Genomic DNA, 12,999 nt, shown 5'->3' with positions numbered 1-12,999 from the left:
GATTCCAATTTATTGTAATGTTGCATAAATAGAGCCTGCAGTAGCCAGCGCTCTTCCTGGCCAGAGAGACCCCCAAAAGGTTTCACAGGGTGGGGCATGGACCCCCTTCCTGACCCCTCTTCCCCTCACTCGCTGCACATTGACCAATCAGTCTCCGTCATTCTCACGTAAGGGGTATATATACAGGTTCAAAATCTCGGATGAATCAGATCAGCTGCATTTGTATGTATTCTTCATACATTTAATACTCATGACCCCTGCTCCTGAAGTATAAATCTGGTAGTCACAGATGACTTTTGTAGTCTGGCCTCCTTGATGATTAGACCTTTAGGGATTTCATTGTAAAGTGGATTTCTTTGGAACCGAAACTTTCTCAATTGCAACTGATTTCCAGTGACACGATGTCTGTCGTAAACAGATATTTCATAATTCCTTTTTACGTTTCAGCGCTGATAACTCATCCTCTCTGTTCCTTGGAATACTCGTCGTCGCTTGTTAACATGGCCTCCTACGATCCTACCGATCCTGAGATGCAGTATCTTGCTGTAGACCGCAAGAAGTTGCTGAAGGAACAAAAGCAATCCTTTGATGCCAAGAAATCTTGCTGGGCGCCTGATGCAGAGCAGGGCTTCCGTGCTGCAGAACTGAAGAGCACAAAGGGCGATGATGTCACCGTCCTCATCCTTGAGACAAACGAGGTATTAGTGCTAAGATATTGCCATTTCAGCTGAACCATACGCCAGCTGCGATGAAACACGAGAGTCAACATGAGTGTACAATATGAAGGATACACACAAATCAACAGTTCGGTTTTGTTCTGCTTATTATTTCAGACTAAGACGTTTAAAAGGGATGAAGTTCAGTCGATGAATCCTCCCAAGTTCGAGAAGATCGAGGACATCGCAAACATGACCTATTTGAACGAAGCCGCCGTTCTGTACAACCTGAGGTCCAGATACACCTCGGGCTTAATTTATGTAAGTAGCACATACAAACACACACGTTCACACTCACGTATACACATGCACGCGTGGACACACACGAAACCACACACACACACACACACACACACACACGCATGCATGCACACACACATACGCGCACCCACATATATTGTGACGAACCACGATGTGCTCAACGTAACTGTTTACAGGTTATGCAAAATGAGTATCAGCGTAGGGTCTGATTCTAATCTGATACTTTCCGTTTTCAGACGTACTCAGGCTTGTTCTGTATCGCTATCAACCCCTATCGCCGTCTTCCCATCTACACCCCGTCCATCGTGGCCAAGTATAGAGGCAAGAGGAAGACCGAGATGCCCCCTCACTTGTTCTCCATCTCTGACAATGCTTACCAGTTCATGGTGCAAGGTATGCTGTAGTGTATTTTCCACTATCCACAAAAAATATATTTCCTTTTGATTAAAGAGCAAAATAAAATCAATGGACTACATCAAGTTGGTGGTGGGTAAATAAAATAGTTATTGATGTCCCAACCTGCCGATAGCTTCTACTACTCACACAATTTGCTTGCGAAAGTAAAGATAAGTAAAGTAAAGGTCTTACCCAAACCTGTAAATGAAATTGTAAAATTTATATAATTGTCCTTCATGAAAGGCTCACAAGGTACTTATTTTATCAGTAGCTTGATAAATATTACCTTTTATTACAGATCGTGAAAATCAATCCATGCTGATCACGTAAGTTACCCATTACGTACACATTGCAGTACAAGATCAGAAGGAACACTACTCTTAACACTGCTGGTTACAAGAAATCATCATTGTGAAAAACAAAGAAACATGCCTTTAGTATAGCAACGCATCGAGAGTAAAACCGAATAGAGCTGCACAGTAATAATTTGCAACAGAATAAAAATTTATTTTCACCTTTGTATCAGTGGTGAGTCTGGAGCCGGAAAGACAGAGAACACCAAGAAGGTCATCGCCTATTTCGCTTATGTCGCAGCTGCCTCCAAGGGAGAAGCAGAACAAGACGAAAAGAAGGTAGAAACATTTCAGATTTAATAATAGTACTAGAAATAACAAGGTTTTCTTATATGTAGTATGAATATATCAATTAATCAGATTATCTTAAGATATATTTTAACACACGTTATGTATGTCTTTAGGGTTCCCTTGAGGATCAGATCGTGCAGGCTAACCCTGTCCTTGAGGCCTACGGTAACGCCAAGACGTCCCGTAACAACAACTCCTCCAGATTCGTGAGTTATTCGAATATTGTTTACTTTATACTTTTAACTCAGATAGAAATCATATCTTTTTCTGATAGATACATATATTATCAATACAGATTATAACATTAAGTGTATCTCCAGTAACAGCCCACAACATAACATTATTTATTCATAACTGTTGGTGTTAAATGGTATACGCTACACTCGGTGTTAAATGGTAAGGAATCAATTTCTTCCACAGGGGAAATTCGTGAGGATTCACTTCGCCACATCTGGCAAAATCGCTGGTGCAGATATTGAAACATGTGAGTAACGCCACAAACCTTTGATCAATACAGACCAAGGATACTACATACAGTCGACCTATGAAGAACTGATCCAACCATAGACCATCTAAGCATTGTCTCTGTTTGTTGTTACTACTCATTCCACTCATTTGCTTCATCACTAGTGCTCATTGTTGTTTTAGCCCACTGCTGGCCTCCTCCTATTATGTACCACTTGTTTACTCAATCACATACTATTGTTAATGTTCATCCCCTGTTTCTTGCAACATAACATGTATATAAGCTTCTCACCATTTGGTTGTATTCACATTTAGCTTGAAAACGATGTAAGAATCTGCATCGAAACGTCGCTCAACTTAATATACAAGAAGTTGTAATCCATAAAGCTGTATGTTTCATTTTTGTGAGTAACGTGACCACATTTATTCGAAATCTTATACCTATTTAATTCTCTTATTAAACATGCATATGAACTGCTTATGTTTTGTTATTTCAAATATTTTCATCAGAGTATATTCCGTGAGAGAAATCTGTTTGAATGAAATACATATTTTGTCCAGATCTTCTTGAAAAATCTCGCGTCACTTACCAACAATCTGTTGAGAGGAACTACCACATCTTCTACCAGATGCTGTCACAGGCTGTTCCGTCTGTGTTAGGTAAGCAGAAAGATACGCACATTTATCTTCATAAGCTTAATCCTGCTTTAAAATCAACGAAAACTACAAAGTTCAAACTTGCACGAAATTTGTTGTCCTAAATTTGCTTCATAACTGGGTTAGTTGCTTCCCCAATATAACTACACTGGTGCTACTAACAAGGAAGCTGTATATCCATAGAACCTGCCCAGTTGTTCATTTATCGCTATCATTCTTCATTTACAGAGACGATTGTGGCCAAACCCGATGCTGGCCTTTACACCTTCATCAATCAGGGAGTCCTTACAGTCAACGGCATCAACGACAATGAGGAAATGAAAATGACTGATGTTAGTTCAATGAGTACTCCCTCAAAAAGTATAATTTATAACTCTATTTTGCACAATCATTTTCATTTAAGATCTTACTGAGAACTGAAGAAAATCAGCATTGAAAACAGTAGAATCATACAGCAATAAAACAGTTGCACCTTATACTTAGTACAGCTTATACTAAATATTTCGCTTTTATTCAGGAAGCCTTCGATGTCCTAGGGTTCACCGGAGACGAGAAAACCAGCGCCTACAAATGTACAGGTTCAATATTGCACATGGGTGAGATGCAATTCAAGCAGAAGGGTGAACAGGCTGAGCCTGATGGAACTGCTGAGGCTGAGAAGGTTTCCTTCTTGTTGGGTGTCAACTGCGGTGACTTCCTGAAGGCTCTGTGTAAACCCAAGATCAAGGTGGCCATGGATTACGTCACCCAGGGGCGTACCAAAGATCAGGTTCTATATTCTGTTGGTGCTTTGGCCAAGTCCCTCTACGATCGTGTGTTCAACTGGCTGGTCAAGAGGGTGAACCAGTCATTAGATACCAACAAACCCAGACAGTTCTTTATTGGTGTTCTGGATATTGCTGGGTTTGAGATCTTTGATGTGAGTAAAACACATTTTGCTATGTAGTAACAAGGCATGAGAGATATACGTAATTTGCCAAGACTCTTTATCAAAATGTTGGTACTCTTACCTTTAAGATAACTATGAGACTTAATACACATTGATCTTTCTAACCAGACTGACATTTGTGTTACAGTTCAACAGTTTTGAACAGCTCTGCATCAACTACACCAATGAACGCCTGCAGCAGTTTTTCAACCACCACATGTTTGTGCTGGAGCAAGAAGAATACAAGAAAGAAGGCATAGTCTGGGAGTTCATTGACTTTGGAATGGACTTGCAGGCCTGCATTGAACTCATCGAGAAGGTTAACAGTTCACTTGTAACTTATTCATGTTCTGTAAACGTAACAACAAAACAAAACCCAAACCACTTACCATTTATTACGCTGAATTGAAATAAATATAGCATGTTAATAATTATTCAGTTTAAAAGACATTTTAAATTGGTGCAAAGTAATTTATGTGCTATAGGGTTCACGTGATCAGTATTCTTTAAATGTTTATGTTTCAGCCTTTGGGTATTCTATCCATTTTGGAAGAGGAGTGCATGTTTCCCAAAGCTTCTGACAAGAGTTTCAAGGACAAACTGACTGAGAACCACATGGGCAAATCTCCAAACTTCCTCAAACCAAACAAGTCTATGAAGGGAGGTCAACACGGTGACTTCGCCTTGAAGCACTATGCAGGAACAGTTCCTTACAACATCGGAGGCTGGCTCGAGAAGAACAAGGACCCTGTCAACGAGACAATTGTGGATCTCCTGAAACAATCTAAGGAGCCACTTGTCCAGATGCTTTTCTCTCCAGCTGAACCAGGTGTGACACTATTCAGTGATATGATTGGAGTTACTTTCATATTTGAGTTTAACAAGAAAGATATATGGGTGTTTTAATAAAACAAATACCCGTTTTTGTGGATAATTGTGGACAACCAATATGGTGTTGGTAATAGATATTTTTTAAATGGTGCAGATGCTGCAGCAGCTGCTGGTGCTGGTAAGAAGAAGAAGAAGAGTTCTGCTTTCCAGACAATCTCCGCCACACACAGGGTAAGAGTATATTGATAACGTTTTCCCTATGCAATTGTATGAATGAGTATGGCCTACCTATGATCATTGGAGTATTTGTGTTGTGTTATTTGATAGTAAACTCTTACACACTTACTCTCGAAACTTTACAACACACTCAATGCCTTTTAAAATCTTATCAGATGTAATAATTCAAATTTGGAGGACCTTATGATATAATCACAATCTGATATTTGTTTCAGGAATCATTGAACAAGCTGATGAAAAACTTGTACACAACTCATCCACACTTTGTACGGTGTATCATCCCCAACGAAACCAAAACACCAGGTGATGGCATTTTTAACATCCATTTCCATAAACATTTTATATATTTTGTATCATTTAAAGGGTATGATGTTCCTTGACAAATGAAATCAATGTGGAAATGTATTTCCAGGCCTGATTGATGCTGGTCTCGTGCTCCATCAGCTTCAGTGCAATGGTGTACTTGAGGGTATCCGTATCTGCAGGAAGGGCTTTCCCAGCAGAGTTGTGTACTCTGAATTCAAACAAAGGTGACACATTCTCATTTTGTCCAATGGGTAACAATCGCCAGATGAAAATTATTAATAGTCACCACTATTCACTTAATGCTAAATATTCTCGAATATCTAACTTGCATATGTTAGAAGCTATATCGCTTTTAAAATGTAATCGTTGATCAATCCTCATCAAACTTTATGTTTTCTTTTCTTTGCAAATAGATACTCCATTTTGGCTCCGAATGCTATTCCTCAAGGCTTTGTTGAGGGCAAGGTTGTCTCTGGCAACATTTTGGAGGCTCTGAAAATGAACCCAGATGAGTACCGTCTGGGTAATACCAAAGTGTTCTTCAAGGCGGGTGTCCTTGGTTACCTCGAGGAACTCCGAGACGAGCGACTGTCCACAATTGTGGCTCTGTTCCAGGCTCACATCCGTGGCTACTTGATGAGGAAATATCTCAAGAATCTACATGATAAGAGGTACCAGTGTACACTTAATCTATTGTCAAAGTATTTCTAATAAGCTTTATTAACCTGTCAATGCTTGAACTTTTACGGTAATGTGCTTTTAGAATATATTTATACTTGATTGTTACTAAAATTCTTTCAAATTTCTCGATAAAATTTAAATTTCTGATGAATCAAAAATGAAACAAAGCATACCAATGCAAAAACTGTTTTTGTAATACATTTCAGAAGACTATTTCAGTAACAATGTTCAATAACAATATTCAAATTGATTCTTTGTAGAGTTGCTCTGGAAATGATCCAGAAAAATATCCGCAAATGGCTGGCCATGAGGAACTGGTGTTGGTGGAGGTTCTACACCAAGGTCAAGCCTCTTCTTAGTATCGCTGCTGCTGAAGATGAGATGAAACAGAAGGAGGAAGCATTGGTCAAAACAAAAGAGGAGCTTGGGAAGATCACAGCCAGGTCAAAGGAACTCGAGGAACAAAACGTCACCCTAATGAAGGCCAAAAATGATCTAGTCCTCGAGGTCCAGACCAAGCAAGACATCATCGATGATTGTGAAGAAAGAGTTGAGCAGTTGCTTAAACAGAAATCTGACTTTGAAAGTCAGTTGAAGGAACTGGAAGAGCGCCTCTTGAACGAAGAAGATGCAAATGCTGATGCTGTTGAGAAGAGGAGACAAATGGAAACTGAAAACAATGAGCTGAAGAAAGATATTGAAGAACTTGAGAGCTCTCTTGATAAGGTACTTAATATCTTTAGTTGATAAACAAACCTGACATATGACTCAACTTGATTCATATTTACAGTATGCAGCTCTATGATGTGTAACTGCTAGGTTACACCCCTGATTTGTTAGGTCAAAGTGGGTAACATGTCAAATACACTGCCGATTGCTATGGCCTCACAGACATTAAGAATCCGATTTATCGTTGTGCAGACTACATCATGATGATCGGTATCACCAAGCACATAACTGTAGACACATTACAATGAAAATACATTTCAACAGCACTGTTGATGATAATGCTCATTTATTTTGTTTTATAGGCTGAGCAAGAAACGAAAACCAAAGAAAACCAAATCCGGAACCTTCAGAATGAAACTGCCCAGAAAGACGAAGCTATGGCTAAACTGTCAAAGAACAAAAAGGACATTGAAGCCCAAAATCAAAAAACAGCTGATGCTCTTCAGGCCGAGGAAGACAAGGTCAACCATCTTACAAAATTGAAAACCAAACTAGAACATTCACTGGATGATATGGAAGACTCACTTGAACGTGAGAAGAAAGTGCGAGCTGACGTTGAGAAGGTCAGGAGGAAGCTGGAACAAGATCTGAAGATGACACAGGAAGTTGTAGAAGAACTGGAATGTATTAGACGTGAAATGGAAGACACACTTAAGAGGTATTATGGTGTTATGTACTATGATCATTTAATTGTAAAAATCCTACTTCATGACGACTTTATTGATACATATTTCCTTTTTTTGCAGGAAAGACAAGGACATTTCCACGATAAGCTCACAGTTTGAGGACGAACAAGGCAATGGAGCTCAACTTCAGAGAAAAATCAAGGAATTGCAGGTATAAAATGGCTTGTGTAATTTTCATGCTCAACGTACATCCGAAGAAAATCACTTTTGATATCATACAGTTTTCACCACAAATTTATTTCCAAACTCAATTCGAAACAGAAAAATGGAATGCAGTCCTCAGTCTTCTTCTTGACACATTTCAGGCTCACATTGGGGAACTTGAGGAGGAACTGGAAACAGAAAGACAATCCCGTTGTAAGGTTGAAAAGCAAAGGATGGAGTTGGCTCGTGAACTTGAAGAACTTTCAGAACGTTTGGACGAAGCTGGTGGTGCCACGTCAGTACAGGTACGGAACTGAGCTTAAAGCATAATCTTTCACTGTAAGGAAGTTCTTGAAAGGTTATATTGCATCAACTATTATTCCTACTAAAATTGCTAATTCCTCTGACAGAATTAGAATTTATTTTTATAATTCCATCTGTTCAATTAATGACAGGTTGAACTGAACAAGAAACGGGAGCAGGAGATTCTAAAGATGCGAAGAGAGCTAGAAGAAAGTGCTATTCATCATGAAACACAGATGACTGTCTTTCGTAAGAAACACCAGGATGCTGTCAACGAGCTCGGTGATCAACTTGAGCAGCTACTCAAATTGAAGTGCAAGTAAGTGAAGAAAATGGCAGGTGTATGAGGGATCCGTGACTATGGTCAAATGTGATTGAATAAAAACGACACATGTTGAGCTGGGTTGAATTTTAACTCCCATTTTGCATCATGTCTTCAGACTCGAGAAGGAAAAGCAAGTAATGAAGGGAGAGATTGAGGAACTTCATGTCCAGCTTGATCACGTCAAGAAAACCAGGGTAAGCAGCTACATTTGTTTAACTATTGATGTTGCAATTGTCTCCAGAATCTTTCTTAGAGGAAATATATTACAACCCTTTTCCCCCAACAGGGATGCTCGGAAAGGATGTCTAAACAGATGGAGACCCAGTTCACGGAACTGAACCTGAGGATTGAAGAGTCAACTCGACAAATCAATGAATTCCAGTCCTGTAAGTTCAAACTACAAACGGAATGCAGTGAGATCACCCGTCAGCTTGAGGAAGCTGAACATCACGTCAGTCACATGAGTAAAGAGAAGTCCACTCTCTCTAGTCACTTGGAGGAAGCCAAAAGAAGTTTGGAGGAAGAAATGAGGGTACGCTAAGTACATGATCTAATCCACTTATTCAGCATATTCAAAATTATCAATTCCAGAATTTTAATGTAATGGAAGAAATAGTATCCATAATGCGACATGATTCTTTGGTCTGATGACGGGAATTCTAATATGTCTAATTTTTATGACGTCTACATGCAGATTCGCACGAAACTCCAATCTGATATTCGAAACCTGAACTCGGACATGGACAGCATTCGAGATCTGCTGGAGGAAGAGCAGGAGAGAACTGCCACACTTCAGCGTCAACTGGCCAAAGCCAACAATGAAGCTCAGCAGTGGAAGTCCAAGTACGAGACTGAGGGCATTTGCAGGATGGAGGAGATTGAAGAGTCCAGGTATACAATAGGCCAATGCCTTGAAACTATCATACTCTTACACATATCAACGCCTCACTTTCATTCACTTGTAGATTTGTGCTACCCATCACATTTATTGAATAATTCTGTTAGTGGTTAGAAAGCATTTCATCATTTTGAGCAAGGTTTTCCATTTTCTCCAGGCGTCGTCTTCAGGTTAAGCTGACGGAATCTGAACAAAACCTACAGGCAGCATATAGCAAATGCAACGCGTTGGAAAAGGCCAAATTTAGACTACAGGGAGAATTAGAAGATCTAATGGTGGATGTTGAGAGGGTAAGTACACATGGCAAAGGGGATTCTAATCAGTGTATCAGTACATTGACGTGTTAATGAGTTTATCCGTCTAATGTATCTGTTCTCGGCATAGTCACAGTGTCTTACGTATTCACATCAAGCAAACCCATACATACTTCAGGCAAACACAACATCTACGACCTTAGAGAAGAAGCAAAGAACGTTTGACAGAACCGTGCATGAATGGCAAGTTAAGGTCACCAGTCTGCAGACAGAGTTAGAAACTGCTCATAAGGAGTCCCGTAACTACTCAGCCGAACTCTTCCGCTTCCGTAGTGAAGTTGAGGAATACCGCAGTCAAGTGGAGACTTTAACAAGAGAAAACAAAACCTTGTCTGGTATGTATCGTTCTTCTTGAAGCAGATATGTAAAACCTTATGTAAATGGTGTAGAACACGCTTAGATTTGAATCATTCTTAAACTCATTCATGTAATCCATCTTGGATCTTCACATTTAGCCTGATACATCACGTAAAGTAATATTTCCAACCGAACATATACTTAAATTCTCATTTTTGTGAGCTTTTGCTAATGAACAGTTTGTATATACATTCATGCTTCAAATGTTTCAGCTGAAATCCATGAAGTAACCAGTCAATTAAGTGAGGGCGGCCGTGGTGTTCATGACATCGAGAAGATGTGCAAGCATCTCCAGATGGAGAAGGAGGAACTCCAGACTGCCCTGGAGGAAGCTGAGTCCTCTCTGGAAAAGGAAGAGGCCAAGGTGGCGAGGGTAACACTGGAATTAGCTCAAGTAAGAGCTGACATCAACAGACGTATAACAGAAAAGGAGGAAGACTTTGAGAACACTCGGTGAGAAATTCCTGTTCTAAACATAACCGTCCTGACGGAAGCATGAGCATGTGTGTATGAAAGTTGGTGGGTGACATGACAACGAATGATATGGATTTACAACTTTTTTAATGTTTACAACACGACGTTTTGGGGCTACTTCTTGCCCCTTCAAGTATGTACATGAAGCCAGTGAGATGTTATTTACAGATGAGATGTACAGAGATGTACAGAGATCAAGAGGATTAACTGAAATGTTGTATATACAGAGTGGGCAAGGGATGTACCGAGTGTTTATACAACTGGGAGGATTAACATGATAGGATGATTGGAGGCTAGTTATGAACAGAATGATTGGAAAGCACATGATGGGATAGAAGCCACTTATGCAAGCAGTATTGGGAAAACACATGAAAACATGTACAGTGATAGTGAAAAAAACCAATGAGATTTGTCATGGTGTTTATGAAAGATATCCTTCTTGCTGGAACAACCAGTCACATTACGAATCATATTTATTTTTAATTGTGTACAATATCGGACAAAAGAATACCATTTTTATGTTAATAAAAATGTAGCTAGTGTATGTTCTATTCTAAAGTTTATTGATGTATTCTTGTGTATTTCTACAGACGTAACCATCAAAAGGTTCTGCTGTCATTGCAAATCAGTTTGGAATCAGAAACCAAGAGCAAAACCGACGCCATGAAGATCAAGAAGAAATTGGAACAAGACATCAATGAGCTTGAGATCGCCCTTGATGCAGCTAATCGTTCTCGTGTTGAGGCTGAGACAAGTTCCAAGAAATACTACACTGAGATCAGGGTATATCATATATCTCTATAAACCATCTTTGTGAATTCGTCACGTGCATGGAGTTCGTAGCTGTTTATTAAAAATACGTTTATCACAAAATAATAAGTTACGATATATTTAGTAGAGGATATTTATCTGTCTATTTTAGGAGCTTAACATTAAGATCGAGGACATCCAGAAAGTGCGTGACGAGTCTCGTGAAGCCTATCAGTCCCTTGAACGCCGTTGTAACATGCTGAAGGGAGAAACCGAAGAGATGCGCACGTCACTGGAGTCGTCTGAACGCGCCCGCAAAGCCGCTGAACTTGAACTGAGTGACGTCACAGAGCGCATGAACATGTTGACTGTCCAGATCACCTCAATCTCAAGCCAGAAGAGGAACTTTGACAGTGACATAAGTGCCATGCAGGTGAGACAGTAGCAGAAGTAGTAGTAGTAGGAGGAGAAGGAGCAGCAGCAGCAGCAGCAGGAGTAGAAAAGAGTGGCCATCATCATTACTACCAAAACACAGTGCACATGGTCAAAGAAGACCTTATTCCTTTCCCTGGTCAAGCAGAATCGAGTATTGGCAGAATATAATCAAACATCACATTTAGCAAACTGTCACATTTATTCATGTATTTTCATTTTAAGCCAGATAAAATTGTTTGTTTTTGAACACACATTTGCACCTACCCAATGCATTGATCACTTTTGTTATGCCTACAGTCAGACCTAGAGGACATGCACAACCAGCTCAAGATATCCGAGGAAAACTGCAAGCGTGCTGTTGCTGATTTCACTCGCGTTTCTGAAGAGCTCCGAGTTGAGCAAAACAATAGCCGACAGCTGATGAAGGTCAAGATGCACTTTGAGAGTCAAGTTAAGGAACTTCTGATAAAAGTTGAAGAATCCGAGGGCTTGGGACTCAAAGGAGGCAGGAGGATGATCCACAAACTTGAGCTTAAGGTAGACGTCATTCAGTCGTGTGGTGATCTAGCAGTATGATGTATTATGGGTGTTTAAAATGTATAAACACACTATCACTCTTCCACAGAAAATTAATAATTTACTTTGAAGAGGTATCACAGAAAATATTGTGTTGCCCTATCAAGAAACGTTGTACTTCCATGCCTTCATCTGTTTTATTTAGATACGCGAACTGAATTCCGAGCTTGAGAACGAGCAGGGCCACCATGCGGAAACCCGGAAGAGTGCTCGTCTTGCTGAGCGGCGTTTGAAGGACCTGATTTTCCAGGCTGAGGAGGACAAGAAGACACGGGAGAGACTGCAGGAGACTGTGGACAAGCTGAATGCCAAACTGAAGGCATACCGGGTACACATTGAAGAAGTGGTAAGTGCAGCAATTCCACTCCAGAAAGTAGCAAATGATGTGTTTTTAAGCGAGAAAAGACAGTGTATATGGAGCTGCTAGAAGCGACCCAGTAATATTACAATACAATATTATTAATACTGACTTCGTCCTCGGACAGTATTGCTTTTCGAGGGTCCATAAAAACAGGTACTTACCTTTCTGTTGCTTGATGTTCAAAACTTGGATGGATATCAGATTTCTCATCGGGAATGGATCTCAGAGATCGTGCTTGTCCTCCTACTGAAAACGATGAGTAGGAAAACAATTGAATAAACATATTAATAACACAGACATGATTACACATGGGACGTTTCTAAATTCTTTCAGGAAGAGATTGCCACCATGAACCTTGCCAAGTTCCGCAAGATGCAACAGGACCTTGAATATGCTGAAGAGAGAGCCGACTCAGCTGAGGCAACTGTCCAGAAACTAAGAGCCAAGAGTCGCGTCTCTGTTTCCATAATCCGCAAATGAACCAAGACGTTTCAATTTTGAAACACATTCTAATCAAGGTGTCAT

At 40.0% G+C, this 12,999-nt stretch overlaps 1 protein-coding gene across 1 annotated transcript; it reads left to right on the top strand.

The window, feature by feature from the left end:
• The first annotated feature begins 487 nt into the window (after positions 1 to 487).
• Positions 488 to 12,999, top strand: LOC137285253 (myosin heavy chain, striated muscle-like). Its single transcript, XM_067817563.1, has 32 exons — positions 488 to 698; positions 834 to 977; positions 1,214 to 1,370; positions 1,672 to 1,699; positions 1,900 to 2,005; positions 2,131 to 2,223; positions 2,438 to 2,501; positions 3,044 to 3,142; positions 3,368 to 3,471; positions 3,657 to 4,058; positions 4,216 to 4,386; positions 4,593 to 4,896; positions 5,053 to 5,129; positions 5,351 to 5,438; positions 5,548 to 5,665; positions 5,855 to 6,112; positions 6,383 to 6,848; positions 7,154 to 7,509; positions 7,598 to 7,688; positions 7,843 to 7,986; positions 8,137 to 8,303; positions 8,425 to 8,503; positions 8,596 to 8,841; positions 9,004 to 9,200; positions 9,365 to 9,497; positions 9,640 to 9,856; positions 10,091 to 10,331; positions 10,943 to 11,135; positions 11,275 to 11,535; positions 11,835 to 12,074; positions 12,259 to 12,459; positions 12,808 to 12,999. The coding sequence occupies exons 1-32, from the start codon at positions 501 to 503 to the stop codon at positions 12,952 to 12,954; spliced, it is 5,790 nt and encodes a 1,929-aa protein (XP_067673664.1). The 5' UTR covers positions 488 to 500; the 3' UTR covers positions 12,955 to 12,999.

The sequence above is a fragment of the Haliotis asinina genome, chromosome 5 (genome assembly GCF_037392515.1).
Source record: "Haliotis asinina isolate JCU_RB_2024 chromosome 5, JCU_Hal_asi_v2, whole genome shotgun sequence".
In the NCBI taxonomy this organism is placed as follows: Eukaryota; Metazoa; Mollusca; class Gastropoda; order Lepetellida; family Haliotidae; genus Haliotis; species Haliotis asinina.
The sequence above is the reverse complement of the archived record's forward strand: the minus strand, read 5'-3'. Positions and strand labels throughout refer to the sequence as shown.